Here is an 18991-nt window from a genome sequence, read left to right on the forward strand (position 1 = left end):
GATTTTGTTACGAGTCTTTTTGCAAGCACTGCAGATTAGACTTCTCAGTCTTCAAGATGTTAAGCATGACATTTTCTAACACCATCCGACTTAATGCATCTCTCTAACGCTCTAATCTGTAGCCAGATGTGGCTGTGGCATTTGCGTGTGAGTGTAATTTAGGTGCAGTGAGCACTGTGCAGAGGGATGGGACGCAGCACAGCTCCCTCTGAAACGCACCCACCACCTCTCAAACCCCCACGCAGCACTTTGGCTCCTTTCCGTCTGTGTCTGCACCACTGCTGCGCTCTCCACCTTCAGAAGCTGTCAGACTTGTGTAGACTTGTGTCTCAAACACACTAACACTCTCATCCTTGCCACTCACATTTAGACTCCACATAGTTGTACCCAGACATAATAGTTTAATATATGACACTGTGTGACAGTGAGCCGTGGGAATTCTGTCATTATAATGATGTGGAGGCTGAGTTTCTGTTTTGCCTGCTGATTAGATTAGATTGCACTGTGGGAGTTATTGTCCTCCATATTCACGGGTCTACATAACTAATAAATACTTCAGTATTGTCAGAACGATTCATCCCATTATGATTTTCTTAATGCTGAAAATAACTGTCATCCCTGCTGCATTGTGACCAATAATCTGCACCACTCCTTGTACTAACTAACTGCCTTGTTGTAGATTAGAGTGTAACCCCCATAGTGGCCTCATGAGTCCTGAGATGGGAGTGAAACTCCCCTTGTCCAGACGGCCAGCGTCCACCGTGTAATCGGACTAATCTGCTTACAGGCCTGGCTGCTGACTACTCATTAAAAGTCCACTCTCTGAGACCTGTTCACAGCCACACACTGAGCAACCCCGACGTGTATTGTAAGGTGCCTGGGCGGAGAGCACTACAGACATGAGCACAGCACAGGAGGATGAGGCGTATCCCAGGAAAATACTGGACTACATGGAGGGCTTCTTGGTATCCAAAGTAAGATTCCTCTTCTCCTTGAATGATGTGTCTGCTAGTGATGTTTCTGTCCCGTATGGCTTTTGTCATGTGGCTGTCCTGCTAAACAGAATGACTCATCACGGCCGTGGAGGTCCAGCACAGTCCAGTGATTATTTTATTGTGTAGATCACGTTGCTGCATATACATTTTCATTACTATAAAACCTTGCAATGGCAGTAAGATGATGGGGGACGTGTAGATGTGTGTATGAGTGCTGTGTGTATGCCCTGCACAGACTCTGTTTGCTGCGTGTGAGCTGGGAGTGTTTGACCACTTGGAGGCGTCAGAGCGCCCCCTGTCTGCAGCAGAGGTGGCCCAGACCCTGGGCACCAGCGAGGATGGAACACAGCGGCTGCTCTCGGCTTGTGCTGGCCTGGAGCTTTTGATTGTCCAGCAGTGCAATGACCAGGGTAATTAGATGCTCTCAGATATGGTGTTTTATTACTATTTTAACTTCAACCTTCAAAATGTTAACCTTTTACACAAGGTGTACACACAGCAGATACAGATAGATAGATAGATAGATAGATACTTTATTGATCCCCAAGGGGAAATTCAAGGTCTCAGTAGCATACAGATATCACACACAACATGCACTTACAGCAGAAAGAGTAATATAAGTATATACATATAACAAAACTCCACTGTACAATAGAGACAGTAGAGGATAAGAAAACTAAAAAAACTAAATACTAAATACATTATACTATATAAATTAAATAAAAAAAATCCACAGTGTGCTTAAGGATGATCAAGCATTAGACACTTGCAGTGACAGGGCGGGACTGGGCCTGTAATTCTGTGTGCATGGTAAGGTGCTCAAGAGAGTGAGTGTCATGGTGAAGGTGCAGAAAGTAGTCCAACAGTAGTGCAACAGTGCAAGAATAAGGTCTAGAGACCAGCATAAATAAATATGGACAAATAAGAGAGTAATGTATAATGTAGACAAGGTAATATAAAAACTATATCAGTGCAAGAATAGGTTGAGGTAATAGGGTTACAGCCATTCAGTATTCAGTATTGTAGCAGAAGCCGTTAGTCATGTGTGCTAATATAGCAATAAAAACAGTGTAGCAGTAAAACATTAGGCTGTGGACAGTAGTAAAACAGTAGTAAAACAGTAGTGGACCGTCAGTACTCAAATATGGAGAGGGTGGAGAGGCAGACAGACTATGAGGAGAAGTCTATCTCTCCTCTTCCCTTTAGTGAAGCATTGAACAGTTCAATGGCCCTGGGGATGACTTCCTCAGCCTGTCAGTTGTGCATGGCAGTGAGCGAAGTCTCCATGAGAGTCTTAGCATCTTTCGCATTTACAATTAGCATCTTTCACATTTACATTCTTCCTCAAAGTTCTTCAGTGAGGTCAAAACTAGTTTTGCTCATACAGTAGTAAATTCTGTGAAAGCAATCTTACTGTTGTCTGACACACTGGCTGTGTGGTGAGCAGTTGTTCTGTGTTGTGGCATATGAGGCTGGATTAATGCAAGATTAAGATACATTTGTGAGGTTAGCATTTCCTGAACATAATTTTGTTTGTGAAGTTGTTTACAGCAACACTGGTTTATCCAGTAGATACCTGACGCGGACAGGCCCGCAGTCCCTCTACCACTCCATCCAGTACAACTCCAAGACCATCTACCTCTGCTGGCACTATCTGACTGACGCAGTGAGGTGTGCTCTGCTTCCTCAGTCTCACTCTATCTCAAAACTCTCCATATTCCAGGTGTGATGTGTAGATGGGTGTCATCTACAGATAACAGTATTAATACCAGTTTTCTTTTTCACTCTTATTTGACAGGGAAGGACGTAACCAATACGAAAAGGCATTTGGTGTCAGCTCTAAAGACCTCTTTGAAGCGCTGTACAGGTGAGGACTCCCGTCTTTTCCGGCTTTTCCAGAGGCAACTTTTAGTTGTGTGCCTGGAAACTGTGTGAGAAGGAGACATCATTAGCATTCCTGTGCCAGCACCTCCTCTCCCTCAGTAGCCTACACATGAGGCTGTCCCATCGACCCAGAATGACTTTCCCACCACCAGGCAGCACTCGGATGAGAGCGGAGCACAGCCTCATATCCCCAAGCACTAGCTCACCAGCACATGCTGATCCACAAGCTGCTCCACAATCACACAGATGCTCGGCACACCCACAGACCCCCCCTCAAAAAAAAAAATATAAAATAAAAAGAATAATTTTCCTCTTTATAGAAAGGGACGGCAATACCCTTGGAAATCCAGAGTTCTCGCAAGAGCACAACTTGAATTGTCTCTGCGAGACACTCTGGCAATGAGTAATGGATGCACGTTACTTTTGCCACTTGTATCGCAGGGAGCCAATCACATCGGTGTACCTGAAATAGGCGGGCCAAAGGCGAGCTAAACAGACGACAGTCGTAGTGTTATCCAATTGCGTCGAAGTCCGGAATCAGTCAGCAAACACTGGTCGTATAGTCTTATCCAATTGCGTGCAGTGAGATTTTCAAATTCACGCTTGGTGCCGCCCCTCATAATTGGGCCATTACAGTATTCGTGGCCAGACCCTTAATCTTTCTAGATTACCTGGGTCTGGAATCTCCAGGACTGCAGGTCCATAACAGACAGGGACTTGACGCCTGAGAAGGCCATCAGGCTCTAATGGCTTTCTGATTGGTGTGGGTGGCCGGAGAAGTGAAGGGGGGGGTTACTCCTTTCAACGGACGCGATTGCCACTTTGCACAGGGCCATCAAGGTCACCCCTGGCCTGCTCTCTGCCTCTCGCCCTGTCCCTGTGGCTCCGCTGAAAGATAAGATCAGAGAGATTAGCGGCCATTTGCTCAGATTCTCTTGTCCGTCCTCTATGGCTGTACAGACGCTGTTTCAAGGTATTTTTAGCAGACGAGATGGATCAAATTGGAGGAAATACAGATCCTTTTCCTCACTGGTGCTAAAAACGTCAGAAGGGCACATTAAAGTCAGAGTTGAGAGCAAAAACAATATATAACTGGGAAATTGGGTATTGATTTACAGACATGTTTGCTGATTGTCAACACTTTTATGTAATATAGCCAAGATATAAAGACCACCTGCTCTACTATAAGGATGAGGAGTTTGTTTAGTCTACCTGTCTCTCCAAACAGATTGACTTGTTGTGGGTGAGAGACAGAAGACACATAGAATTGCTGCAGCCTTATCTGAAAATATTACCTAGCTTTAGGGCAATGCAGTGCTGTCTGTTGCAGTATTTGTAAAGCGAGCGTCCTCCAAGGTTACTGCCAAGCTGTGACTAATGACTGGCTGTAGTGGGCTGGCTACCCCCAGGACGTCGCCGATATGAAAAGCTTGACATTTGGGTCCTTGAGTGTAGAGAGAAATTGGATCAGGCTCAGCAGGGCCAGAAGGCTGTGGAAGTGGAGGAGAGGAGAGGAGCGGGAGCGGAGAGCAGAGTGGGCGTGCTCCCCAGTGCAGCCTTTCCGTTTAGCTCACGTGCTCCATTTGTTTTTCCCACAGAGCTGGCAGCGGCAGAGTGGGGTTGCTGGAGGCACGGCACCCTGAGGGGCAAAGCTGTCCCCCGGGAATCCATATTGTTTCAGGGCATGTAGACTGTTTGCGTGAATTAAAACTACAAACAAGGAGCTAATAAAACTACAAGGAGCCAATAAAAAGGAACAATACAACATTGTTATGTCCCTTTGTCAAATGGACTGGGTGGGGTGTCTGTTTGGAAAGGAAAACTAGATGTTTTTGTCTCTTTTATGTCAGGTCGGATGAGGAGATGACGAAATTCATGCACCTGATGAACTCTGTATGGAACATATGCGGCAGAGATGTGGTCACGGCATTCGATCTCTCCCCTTTCAAGACCATCTATGACCTTGGAGGTATAGTCACTCCATATTGCCTTTATGATTGCTTCTCATTTATTGTGACCAGGTAAAAAACACTGTCTAATGGCATTCCAGTGAGAGCGTTAGTGGTATCTGGAACACAGAGTGTCTCAGTGCCATGGCATGTGATTAAGAGTTGTGTCTGGGAGTGGCCGCTTTCTGAGGTGAGCACTATTGTTCTCCTTTCTGGCAGCAGACACTGAATCTAATCTTTCAGTGCAGTGTGACCTGAGTCACTTCTCCGGGGACTAAAGCTGGCTGAACCACTCTAGTTCTCAATATTAAGAATACACCTTCCTGTTGAAGAGCATATGCAGTAGAATACACCTTCCTGTTGAAGAGCATATGCAGTAGAATACACCTTCCTGTTGAAGGGCATATGCAGTAGTATACACCTTCCTGTTGAAGGGCATATGCACTACAAAGCTTTTCTTGGTCATTCTTTGGCTGGCACAATCAACTAATAGGCCTCCCTCTTTTGTACCCTAACAATAATAGAAGTGAAATATACAAGGATGTATTTCAGATGTACTTTGGCTTACACTAAAATAAGCCAGGATAGTGGATATTCACATCTAAAGCATTGGCTTTTCACCTTGTCTGAGAATAGAAAAGAAAGAGTCCAAGCGTGATGCTCAGAGACATTCCTGCACCTGTGTGTGTAGAGCGGAGTCTGTGTTCAGTGAGTTGAGTCAGCTCAGAGGTGCCGCTCGTTACTGTGTCTCCTTCCTGCCCACCTGTAGAGTCCCTGAACGTGTGTCTGTGTGCTGAGCTGTCTTCCTCTGCACCGTCAGTCCCACTCTGAGCAGGCAGACAGGTACGGGCCGGCAGACAGGTACAGGCCGGCAGACAGGTACGGGCCGGCTGTGCCACAGTGGTCGGCGGGGCCGTGGACGGCTTGTGTGGTGGTGTGACGCCGGTGGACGGCAGCCATCTGTTCCCCCTGCTGCCGGTCCCTCCTGCTCTCCCCAGCCTGCACTGAAATGCCACCGCCGGGGCTCCGCAATGGTGCAGTGCAGCACTCGTCCCGGAGCAGTCGAGCGTGCGCACACACACACACACACACACACACACACACACACACACGCACACACACACAGTCCTGCCTTTTAACAGGGTAGCAGCATGGATCACGACCACAGTTTTCTCATTACTGCAAGGTTAGGACATCAGTCTTCATCAGGGAAATGAACAGCGGTTGCCTGCGGTGACAGAAAGCCTGACTTTGAGTGCGTTTACCGTTGAACACCACAAAACCGCCAGAGTAACCTTTACGCCATCACCCCCCTCAACTTGAATGCATTACCATAACAATAAAGGTCACCTTCATCTGAATCTTACCTTCACTCCTAACACTTGTCCATGGGGAGTCCAGGTGAAGATGCGGGAGAAATGGGGAGGCGATTGGATGGCCCCTTGGTGTCATCTCATACAGTATTTATTTCAAAAAGAGATTGAAGTGTGTCTGTTGACTTCTAGCAGAGAGGCTACGTGACGAGCTCCGCCACAAGGGGGCGCTTTGTAGCCACTGTGGCTGGCGCTGGGATCTGAGCCTGACTTGAAGGCTGCAAGCGCCTGCTGTGCTTGGCCGCCCTACTGAGACAGCCGCCGGACTGGCCATGCTCGCCCTACAATGAATTATGAAATAAAATAAATAAAAAAGCCCAGCAGAACCTCAAAGAGCCAGAGCTTTCCCCATCCGCATGTCAGACGAACGAGGAAAAAGACCAAAGTGCATTATATTTCTCCTCACATAGTGGCCCTGCCTCAAATGAAGGAGTATATGAGTGACTGTAACTCTCCTTTTTGACTGCTAGAGCTGAAGATTTCCCTGAGGAGCTGTTGTTTAGGGCTGAAAGGCAGTTCCTGTCCGCCGACGCTGGGGCAGTTGAGGGACCGGAGACACACGCGCCTGGGCTCTAACGGCCGCCGTTTCTCCTCTGTCTTTTTTGATCTGCGTCCGGCGTGGCTGATAAGCTGACACAGTGAAGCCCAGAAATCAGAGGGGATTGTAGTCCTGGTCAAGCACATCTCCATGCATGCTGATGTGTCAGAGCCCCTCTTAGTCCGAGCCTGCGCTCTCCTTTATTATTCAAGAGAACAAGGTCACTGTCGCTTCTAATCACTTCTGTCTGTGTGCACACTATTGATTGGGAAGGTGCTTCGGTCTGGCCCAAGAGGCAGTGCTGAGGTTGAGCGCCGCAGCTCTCCGACTGGAGAGGTGGTGGGGGGATGGAGGGATTAGGGGATGGGAGATGGGGACGCTGGAAGCTGCCATTCCATCAGTGTCAACCTGTCGAGGGTCTCATGGTCTCATGGACAAGCTAATGACGGGGAGGGAGGAGGAAAGGCGATGATGATGATGATGATGGTCGCTCTGATGAAAACATTCTCTGTGCCTGGGCGTGAGCTCAGGGAGCCAGACGGCCTCTGTTGGTGTTGTCGCTGCTGATTGCTGAAGGAGGACCCCCCTCAGTCTCTGCTCAGGGGCCACCCTCAGGTAAAGTGTTCAGTTGGTGTGCAGCTGGGGGACTGATGGCACAAGTGCTGCCTCCTGTTGGACGATTTTATGTGTCTGTCTCTGCCTCTTACGGTCTCCCAGAGGGGAGTAAAGTCTGCTTTGAGGAGTCCAGGCAAAACACAAGGAAGATGGAGAACAACTATAGCATTTCAAAAGATCAAGTAAAGTTTGAGAACTAAGGGCAAAGTAGCAGTAGATAGAAGAGGAAGAAATAAGTTCAAGTTTGGTTCTGATGTCTGTGATTTTCCTTCTCCTTCAAATTAATCTTTGCTCTACAGTGCAATTCAGCACAAGCAACAAAACGAGCGCCCTTGGTGACTAGACGGCAGCTTAGTACAAGACAACTCATCATGTCAGGGACCCAGCCTGTCATATTTCATGGGCTAAACTGGAGAGCAAAACTGGGGGGTCGGAAGCAATTGTCCTTGGGGTCATGACTTACACCTCATCGTTGCCTCTGCCATTTTGCAGGCTGCAGTGGTGCATTAGCCAAACAGTGCACTCTGGCGTACCCAGGATCCACCGTGACCATCTTTGACCTTCCTAAGGTGGTGCAGATGTCAAGGGAGCACTTTGTGTCAGCCGAGGACAAGAGGATTTCATTCCATGAAGGTATGTGTGTGTTGAGTCATCGGCAGCGTGGTGAAGGAGGGCCAGGAAATCAACAATGTGTGCTGGGGAGGGGGGAAGAGCTTTTCTGCCCAGAGCAGATTCGTCACAGAGCTCACACTGATGTCAGGCCACTGCAGACTATAGACATTTATACAGCCGCACACTTGTAGCACGCACAGGCACAGGCAGAGGAAAGCGCAGCAGAGAGAAGAGAGAGAGAGAGAGACAGAGAGACAGAGATGGATTTCTGCAGCAAAATTGTTGAGCCTTTTTGCCTCATAGCTGCGGCAGGCAGGCACAGAGCAGAGAGGTCTAGGTGCGTTCGCTGTGCAGGGACAGAGCAGAGAGGTCTAGGTGTGTTCGCTGTGCAGGCACAGAGCAGAGAGGTCTAGGTGCGTTCGCTGTGCAGGCACAGAGAAGAGAGGTCTAGGTGTGTTCGCTGTGCAGGCACAGAGAAGAGAGGTCTAGGTGTGTTCGCTGTGCCTCAACCCCCCTGTTGCTTTGCTTTGTTTTCCTTTTCCATTTCCGCTCCCATGTGGGGAATTCACATGCTGCCACTGCTCAACTTGTCACTTGTCACTCATGGTGCTTTAGAAAGCGTGAGCAATGAGAACAGAACACGCAGCTGCTCCACACAAAGCCAATGCAGCTACATTATACACACACACACAGCCAAGGCACTCCAGGACACAAGTGAACTTTGCTGTGAGGTCACCTAGTGAGACATAATGGACGCCACAGTCAGTCTTTGTGGAATCTCAGGCTATTTTTCTGGACACGGAAGGTGAGTCTGGGCTTGCAGCATATGGGGTGCTTTGTTGTTGTTTGTCCTAATTTTACTGTTACTCTGATTATATCACTGATGCTAGCAGGAGTGACAGCTGGCTAGGACTAAAGATGAGTGTACGTCTGCAGCAGGCGGCATGATGAAGATGTGTCATGACGGAGGGGGCTATTTTCACAGTACGCTAATAGAGTTAGCACGACACCCTTATCTCGGCCAAAGAAGAAGAATGAATGTGACGCATTTGTTTGGACTGTGGTCAGGGCCATACTGCCCAATGTACAGCTGCTTTACCTTGCTGCACTTGCCTCTTCGCTCACCTCCCGAGCAGAGAGAGACGTGATGGGGATGTTATTGAACTTAAATACACCCTTAGAGCGGGAAAGCACTTGTCCCTGATTGACAGGGACAGACTCTGTCTGTGTGGTTGTTTTTGCAGGGGACTTTTTTAAGGACGCGCTGCCTGAAGCCGACCTCTACATCCTGGCCAGGATACTGCATGACTGGACAGATGAGCGCAGCTTGGAGCTACTGGCCAAAGTCTACCAGTCCTGCAGACCCGGTAATGCAACAAAACAATTACAGCACAGCACCGCGACAACATCAGGCAATGTCCCAACAACGCAATTCCAAACCATAACACCCGTCTATGACAAGATACTGAGCTCCATAAAAGTCTTGTCACAACAGCTTCATCATCAAAGAGAACCCGCTTGGCTACAATATCTTTAAAAGGAACTACACTATGGTACTGTGAAACATGAATTATTTACTGAGCTCTCCAATATAACCTAAATTTGGGTTTGAATGGTTAATGAATAATTTGGTAATAGTCCGACATAAATTGAGATGACCAGGGATTCAGAAAATTCTATGAATATCTTAGTTGTGCTTCAGCTACTGACACAATTTGGATGAATAACATAAGTGCCACATTGTACTACTGTATTAGACTACAGAATGCATGCAGCGAGGGAGAGAGTATTTCTGTTTACTTGGATGTATAAGAACAGCAGAGGTTCTTCTGACATTTGCATTTTGTTATTAGCTGGCTGTTTTACAGGTGGAAGGCCCCAACACAACATTTGCATAACACAACACTAACAAGATGAATGCCCAGACCACACTGCATACAGTATACTCCCATACTAATGCTGAATGCACATAGAAATCCCCCTATTCAACAGTGAGTCTGAATGGTCAAGTCCGTATTGGAGTGTAACTGGTATCAAAATCAGCTCAGTTTTTGTAAGCCTTATCCTCTCTTTTTAAAGCATTTCTGGGAACAGATAATATTCTTAGCCTGCAAAGCAAGGGTGCAGAACTAAAAGCGAAGCCCCCGAAATCCCAACTGCTCCTGAGGCCTTGACATACTTATAGCCCGTATTCATTTGTTACATCTGCCCACTGCGCTGATAACTGGCAGCTGAGATTTTTCACTTCAGCATGAGACCCTGACCCGCAGCCTTAAAGACTGATGTCTGAAGGTGTCTGTCTAGCTTGGCACAAATGCCCTGTTGGTTTCTGCCTTAGACATGCAAATGTCAACAAAGTACCCTTCACAAACAAGCCTCCAAGCTGTTCCTCCCAAAGATAGAAGACAAAAAATGTTGCACCGGCTTCAGAAATCTCAGCAGTGCCCAGAAGCACATTACATAACTGAAAAACACAGCAGTCGTACAAACTATGATATTGTTTTAACCTTGCACTGAGCTGTCCTGACCAAAACAAACAGCATGCCAATTAGAGAGAGAATTTCTTCATGACAAAATAGGCACACTGCCATTTGTAACTTTTTCATTAGGAAATGCAGGTATTGTCTGCTCATGCACTGAGCTCAAATAGGAGAACCAAATGGCCTGAATCCCCCCCCCATATTTGACATGTCTATAGCCTGTATGTTAAATACAGGTAGCTTACAAATGTACATGTACTGGTGTTCTACATCTCCTTGGCATTGACACGCACACACACACACATACACACACAGAACTTGCGGACACATACACACAGCACAAGCCATAGACTGGTGGTGTACATATTGGTGAAGAGCCATAATGGTACACTGATTTGAAGAAATTGGCCCATTCTTTAAAAAATCGATTTAATTTGTATGTAATGTAAATATATGTACATTTTTGTTGAAAACCTATTTAAATCTTTGTGCATGCAATGTGTAATAATCAGTTGTTCCTGGTCAAACATATCAAAGAATATTTCATAAATACCAGTGTTCATTATAAAGTATAAATGTGTTTTTCATATACGGAGTGTTCATCTTTAGATTTATGGCTTGTGCTGTGAAAGATGCTTCACGGTTCTGTAACAAACTGATTCACGATCCAGAACTAATAACCATATCCAGTATCTATCTCTGCCAGCGATAAGGAACCTTCACTAATGGAAACAATATTGCGGAATCACCCTTGTGGCAACCTCTGTGCTGTTGCTGTGTCTGGTGCAGGAGAATCCTTGGGCTGAGAGGGGAGTGGGGGGAGCCGCTCTGCTCGTGGTCGTGAACAGGCTGATCTGAGTTCAGCCAGGTTTCCCCCATCTCCTGCTGAATTTGGTGGGGATGGAGATGGTGGTGGTACCGTGCCAGGTGTTCTGAGCATGCCCAGTGCAGAGCGGCAGGCAGGTCCCTCCTGGGAGGCGTCCGACTCACTCATCTCTGTGATTGAGTCCTGGTGCTGCAGCTGGGCCCACAGATGCTTCCTCTCCTCTCTCCCTCTTTCTCCCTCCCTCTCTCTCTCTCTTTCTCCCTCCCTCTCTCTCTCTCTCTCTCTCTCTTTCTCTGATTTCCCACAGACAGGCATTTCTCAGATTGTCATCCTTTCCATTTCTCCCCTTGATATGTGAACACACAATCACCAAGCCATCACATCCAGTAACAATCCACGGAAAACCTCAAGTGCTCGGTGCTTCTGCCATTCCACTCTCCCTTGGGACATGAGCCATGGGTCGTGCTGACAGCTGCTGGCCCTGCTCTCATGCTTTTCTGTGTGTGTGTGTGTGTGTGTGTGTGTGTGTGTGTGTGTGTGTATGTGTGCATGTGTGTGTGTGTGTGTGTGTATAGGTGGAGGTGTGCTGCTGGTGGAGGCTCTGCTGCATGAGGACGGTAGTGGGCCGCTGACGGCGCAGCTCTACTCCCTCAACATGCTGGTACAGACGGAGGGCCGAGAGCGCCGCGCCTCTGAGTACGCCCGCCTCCTCACCGAACCGGCTTCACCAGTGTCCAGGTGCAGCGCACGGGCAAGATCTACGACGTCATATTAGCCAGGAAATAGGGAGGTGGGCACCCAGCCTCCACCTCCCCTCTACACACACACACACACACTGTTCTCCACACACTTCCTCTCCCCTTTCCACTTCATTCACTAGCAACCTCTCTCCGAACTCTGTGATCCATAATTCATGAGTTATATTGAATCTTCAAATCTTTCCATTTGATAAGTTCAAGTTACAATTAGTCATCTTCATCTAAACATAAAAGGCATCATTTTTACATAATCTGTATTTGGTAGGCAGTGTCTCCAAGGTCACCCTGAGAAAGATAATTGACCAGATCATTTGGTTTCACAGTTGTTCATCATGTATTATCAACAAGGAAAGAAATGTGTGTAGAAATGTGGATGTTAACAGCCATTATATTATCTGGGAATTCCTTTGTAGGAGATTCAGTTTCAAATTCCCAAAATTAATGTGCAGGACAAAAGAAGGAGAGACAGCAAAGCAGCGTTGTCAGCATAAGACAAGATAGCTGATTGGCTCCCATCCTCCCTGCCCCACTGTCACAGTAGCTCTGGTGCACTGCAAACCTTTCCATTTGGAGCCACTGCAAGTCTTTGGGGAGAACCCTAATAAAGCAACAGACAAGATGTTTGAATCATTTCTATGCTAATGATCTGGATTCCCATTAATTTGTACTTGCTTAAGTCTCTGTTCATTTCTGTTATCTTATGGCTGAAACCTCACTAGTCAACTGAATGTTGAACTCTGCTGTAAATTAGTTTTTGTAATATCAAATGCATTAAAGACACTTAGAGGCCAAGTCTCTGTTAAATATTCCATATCCTTTTTTGGTGTATTGTAAGCATGTATTTAGAGACAAAATACAAGAACAGTGCTTAAAACAAATAGATACGTAGTATTAAACGATAGTGTTTCCATAAGGTTGTCTATGTCTTTTGACAATTTGTCATGTGTAGTGTTATTGCATTGTATGAAATCTATTGTTATATTTGAGCACTATACACAAAAATGAATAATAAATATTTTCTATTATGTCAGATAGCTTGTCCTCTTTGGTGAAATAAAAGGGAGGATTCAAGGCTAGTTATGCTTTCATTATGCTTCTTTTTTCATTCAACCTTGCCGGCAGCAAGAGAGAGAAGACTAACAAGCTTTATTTTTGTATTAATGTGGATTAAAAAGACATCCTGTTGCGGTGTGAGTGCCAGGCTGATGTGTGTGGTGTGTGGCTGTGAGTGTTTCAAGGTCTTGCTTCAGGGCCAGTATCCACAGTTCAGTACACTCAACTTCCCTTCCCTGAATACATTTCAGATTGGACATTGCACAGTGAAAGCCTGTTTTGACAACAGAAACATCTCTCTGCACTGATACCTCACCTCTCTTTCGGTATGAGGCCAGCTTGATCATGTCACATGGCATCCTTCTGTTTTAGCAGATGCATAATGCATAATGTTAAACACATACAACACTGAATGTTGAAACGGGCAAAATGTGACGACCTAACAAGATGCTTCATTTCAAAGTTTTAGACAATCACATTTACTGGCAAGCAAGCCTACACAGTCAAAAAGCAACACATTGATTTCTACAACATTGACTGTTGTTTGGGGAGCTCATTAAAATGCAATGAAGTGACAATGTGCAGACTTTTATGTTTTTCATAACATCAGCTGTAAAATCTATGGGCTATATATAGCTATACACACAATCAGATTTAAACAATGTTCTAGTTTATAGAAATATATGTTTGCAATTAAAATAGCTTATATATAGAGAGAGATTTGTAATTGTGAGATGGTCATTAATGAAAATAATATGACTCATGCCAGACTTAACATGCTGCAGAATCAAATCAGATCCACATGAAAGAACTCCATGAATGTGACACTGCTTTCAGCAACTTATTTGTTATGCTCAAACTCATATTTCTTTCTTAGGGGTGCCTTCAGCAAACTGTCACATCAAAAGAACCCCAACACAGCTTGGTGAGGAGGGAGGGGAATCCTGAGGAGTGCAGGTTGATTTGGGGAATATTGATGACTCAGATATACTAGTACACTTCAAATCAGATGCACTATTTTTGGCAGGCCTTCATGCACAATGATAGATTACAATGACTTTTGCATTGGCATAACAATAGTTTCCATTCAGTAAAAGGTCGTGTAAAATGACATTATGATGTACAATATATTTAGAATATTACACAGATGTACTAATAGATTAAAGGAAAATTCCGGTTTTTAGCACTTGCAGGCCCTTTTCTGGTTTGTTTTGGATGAACTAGAGTGGTGAACACCGACATTTTGACGATTGGTCCTGACTTTTCTGACTCGTTTTGAATCGCCTTTGACAGCTCGAGGGGTGGCTGTAGGCTACTCAAACATGTCCTAAAACCCTTAACGTTCGTTTTCAAAACTGTGCAACTCACTCACCGAGTGGTTAGTGGAGTTCGTTGACTATTAAAAGCAAATATATCAGCGCAATGTATGATTTCCATCCGTCTTATTTGCTAGGCCTATTGTGGAACTATTTATTCAGACACCTCACAACCGTGTATAAACTTCCGCTTAATATTTGAACCTGAAGCATAGACGGTGGCACAGTAATATCAACGTGCAATACGTCTTCCAACACAAATCAATGGTATTTTACAAAATGTCAAATAAAACACGACAGAAACTGTATTTCGCTACGAACACCACTAACCACTCGGTGAGTTGCACAGTTTTGAAAACGAACGTTAAAGGTTGTTTTAGTACATGTTTGAGTAGCCTACTACGGTATGCCTGTTGGCACTTGGCAGCCACCCTAAGCAGTAAAAGGCGATTCAAAACGAGTCAGAAAAGTCGAGACAGGACCACTCTAGTTCATCCAAAACAAACCAGAAAAGGGCCTTAAAGTGCTAAAAAACGGAATTTTCCTTTAACTAATATCTTTCTATTCTTTAGAGAGACGGTAGAAAATAAACTATGTGGCAGTGAGAGGGTACTCCACTGGGATAATAGTTTAGCTGATATAAAGCCTATTTTATTTAGAGGCATACAGCTGCACATTATAGACAAGTGAGTCCAAGCATTAGGCACAAGGCTAGCAAAAAAAACCATGACACTCTCTTATATGCAATGATGTTCAAGTACTCCCCTGTGCCAGTCACAGTACTCTAAAATAATGTGCCAGCAATGGTGTTGGGGAAGGCACATATCAGTAAGTATTGAGAAAATGGAAAAAGTAAGGACCTAAGGGTTGGTCCAATTGTGAATGTATCACAGCAGTCTTTGCTCAGTACTAAGGCATCAGATGCAGTCAGTCTCAGGGAGCTAGGGGTCAGTGTGTCCTTCACCGTACCACAACAAACGGATTTCAAATGTAGTATTAAAGTATGTACTGTCTTCTGATGTCTTGCAACTGCAGTGTCTTAATGACTATTACACAAACATTCCAGTTCCTCTGCAAAGTCCTCTAAGGTAAGGATATTTATGTAATGCTACCAATGTGTAAAATTACAAATTTAGCTATTCCACACATGTACAGCCGACCCCTTTATTTGCTTCTGGTCATTACCATAATAATTGGCAATACAACGCATTGAGGAAATACTCTAGGAGACTGGAAGGAATGTTAACCAGGACACCTATTACTCATACAATATGGATGAAGCAAATACTCGCTGCAATTCCTGCATCCTCTTGGTCACGCATCCTCTTGGTCACTGAGGCAGAAAATGCCGTCTTCTCTTTGTTATGCAGTAATTCTCTGAATGCAAAAATTCCCCTCGCAATCCATCCGACCATGACACTGGGATGAAAAGGTCACTGATACCATTAGGACCAACAAAACATGATGCACAATGCGTATGTTTGGGAGAGGAAAGTTCTGTCTGTAATGATATCCTACAGTGATGTTTTGTACAGCATCATTTTTCACACAGCTCCACAGGAAGTCACAGTATGCCACTCGTCTGCTGCCTGATGTGTTTCAGCTCTTGAGATTGCATGTTGCCTGGGGTCAAGTAAATGCATTCCATTTGATATGACAGACATATTTTTCCATGTTGCTTGTGTCTTATCTATCTTGAAAACCTGTTTCCTGCCCCAGAGACTTCATGCCAGTGTAACATACCACCGAATGACTGAAATGGTACAAGTCAAGTCTGTTTGAGCCATTCTCTTCTACTTCAAATAGGTCCCTATTTGGTCTTTCCTACAACACAATTGTTTTTCAAAGGCGGGCAACAGCCCACAGTCCCTCATCTCATCATGACTTGCAAAATATTCTGGTCTTTATTTGATCACTCCTTCACTCAGTGCCACTTGAGTAAGAATAAATGAAATTAAAATGCTAAATATCTTTGGGTGAAACAGACCAAAACAACATGATTAGATAGTCCTTATAAATATTACTTCTAAAAAAGGTTAATCTAATGAATTCTGACAGTGAAGAAATAACACGTGATGTAGTGTGTAATATTACCATTTGGAGGGCTTACATTTATATTATGACTCTTATTCTTTTGCATTTGTGAAAAGGCTGGCTGCCCTAAAATATCCCCGAGCCTTTGTTACCTGTGACAGTGGGAAGATAAACGAGAGCTGGATTTGCACATTTTAAGAGCTGTCTATGGAAGGCAGCGGCAGCCAGGCACAGCTATCTTCTCAGCTGCTCAGATTTACGGAGGGATCATCACTCATTAAGCTGGAGCCTGCACACAGCGCTGGATGAGATATTGATGAACAGCCTGCAGGATTGCAGCTCTTGGGCTGAGGCTGGGCAAATGGCCCCAGGTCAGATGGATGTGCCAGAGATTTATGTCCTTTACAATGGGTGCCGACACGCCGTGAGATGTGGCGAAAATGTGACACACAAATAGGCTCATCTCTCTTTAACAGAGGGGCCCATTTGCAGATGTATGGATGTGGTCACGTGTGCTGTGTATGAAATGCTAGATTGTGTGATGAAATTCAGATGGATTAATTTACTGCTATCTAATCTGTCAGACAAAGAGATGAGGAAAGTCATGTCTGCCAGATCTTTCACTGCTTAATCTCAGGGGAATTTACTAAATGTCATGAAACCTTCTCATTTGCCATCTCACCATTGGATGAATTCAAAACAATATGTGGAGAACAGCATTTAAAAAGCAATCAATTTATTCTATCCCTCAGCCAGCTCAAATTTAAAGCACAGCTCACTGGCAGTATCTTTTTCTTTCTCTCTCTCACTCTCTCTCCCTTGGAGAAGAATACATCTACTTTCTCTGCTGCACAAACAGTAGCAAAATACATCACGTATAATACGTACACCACAAATAAACTAGTCAAACCCACTCAGCATCACCAGCAAAGGTTGTCTCCCTTGTGAGGCCATCTCTCACCAGTCACCAGGCCAACAGCTGAATACCTAGCTAGCACACGTATACAGTAGCCTACGTGAGTCACCCAAACTGGCCGTAGGCTCACATTAGTCCCCTTGACCTGTGATCTAGTCACACAGCCCTGGCACACAGTCTACTGTATCAGATTCATCAACATGTGCACCGGGTAATGAACAGTGACACTGCACAACAGGCTGTGTTCTTAAAGAAGCCCACTTAGAGCAATGCTATGTTACTAAAGACGAATAGGACTGTGTGACTACCTATTCAGTTATTCAGTACATCTTGTGAAGCATAACTGTGATTTGTTTGTCACACTCCATCCGTAAGTGGCTTTACATGTGCATTGAGCACGCATAGCCTATGTCAGTCACAGGCTGAAGAGCCCAGTGAGGTGATTAAATGATGTGCTCCTTCAGGAGGATGATGGTGCAGATACTCTGCACACGCATGAGCACGTTCCTTATTCTTTGAGAGCAGCTTAGAGCTTAAAGATTCATACTTTACTTTCACGACTCAACTGGGTAGTAGCTGCCTTTGCAGTAATAAATTCAGAATGTAAGCGTCTTAGCCAGTAGAGTGGGTGTGTGTATATCCTGCAGCTTCCACCCCTCAGGAGGCCGCGGATTTCAGCTCACTCGGCACTGACAGGCCATGATTAGCCCGCCGAGTTGTAGCTTGGTCAAATCTTATCTGAGGGCTACAGCAGGTTAGTGGTAATGGTGGCTGAAGAGGTTGATAACACACACCTTCAGTTCACCTAAACTGGTGGAAGTCATGTTCAGGTGAATGGTCTCACAGAGTGTTCCTGACGGACATTGTTGCAGCTGTACTGCTGATTTCCATTTATCTATTCAGTTATTTTCACATTTCTAAAAGAATGCTTCCAAAAAATCAACCATTGACAACAAAGGTGTCACTGGTGTTCCCAACAAGTTGCACAGGTCTGAGCAAAAGCATGAGGTGACTATTGTCTGATAATCACCTCATGTTGGGGCAGCCGTGGCCTACTGGTTAGCACTTCGCACCTGTAACCGGAGGGTTGCTGGTTCAAACCCTGACCAGTAGGCACGGCTGAAGAGGCACCTAACCCCTCACCGAGCGCTGCTGTTGATGCAGGCAGCTCACTGCGCCGGGATTAATGTGTGCTGTGTATGCTGTGTGTGTTTTACTAATTCACGGATTGGGATAAATGCAGAGACCAAATTTCCCTCACGGGATCAAAAGAGTATATACTTATACTTATACTTATGTACATCACTAATGTATGCATGCAAATCCAAAGTCTATTTCATGCAGAAAGTGTTGAAAAATCAGTTTGCTCGTACATCTTCCAATTAGCATGAAACTAATACACTGATTCTAATAAAAAAGCATCAATTGGAGAGAGTTTCCCAGACAAAAGGGACACATATTGAGCACATTTCAGAGGGAACCCCATTTTCCCAGGTTAGTATAGATTACCCCCCCCAGTCTCTGCAGAAGAGGGAATTAATGAGCATGTGATTCCCAAGAACAGATGGAATGCGCAGCGTCACACAGGTGATTTAGTGCCTTTGGTGTGGGTTATTTATACCCCTTTAACAGATAGTTCTGG

The 18991-nt window shown here is 45.1% G+C and overlaps 1 protein-coding gene across 1 annotated transcript; it reads left to right on the forward strand.

The window, feature by feature from the left end:
- Nucleotides 1–639: 639 nt before the first annotated feature.
- asmt (acetylserotonin O-methyltransferase) lies at nucleotides 640–13106 on the forward strand. Its single transcript, XM_048238243.1, is given in 9 exon segments — nucleotides 640–974; nucleotides 1231–1405; nucleotides 2537–2666; nucleotides 2794–2862; nucleotides 4730–4848; nucleotides 7847–7987; nucleotides 9211–9333; nucleotides 11848–11988; nucleotides 11991–13106. Coding segments are annotated over 9 exon segments (1041 nt in total). The 5' UTR covers nucleotides 640–899; the 3' UTR covers nucleotides 12059–13106.
- The last annotated feature ends 5885 nt before the right edge of the window (nucleotides 13107–18991 follow it).

This window comes from Alosa alosa, chromosome 3 (genome assembly GCF_017589495.1).
Source record: "Alosa alosa isolate M-15738 ecotype Scorff River chromosome 3, AALO_Geno_1.1, whole genome shotgun sequence".
In the NCBI taxonomy this organism is placed as follows: domain Eukaryota; kingdom Metazoa; phylum Chordata; class Actinopteri; order Clupeiformes; family Clupeidae; genus Alosa; species Alosa alosa.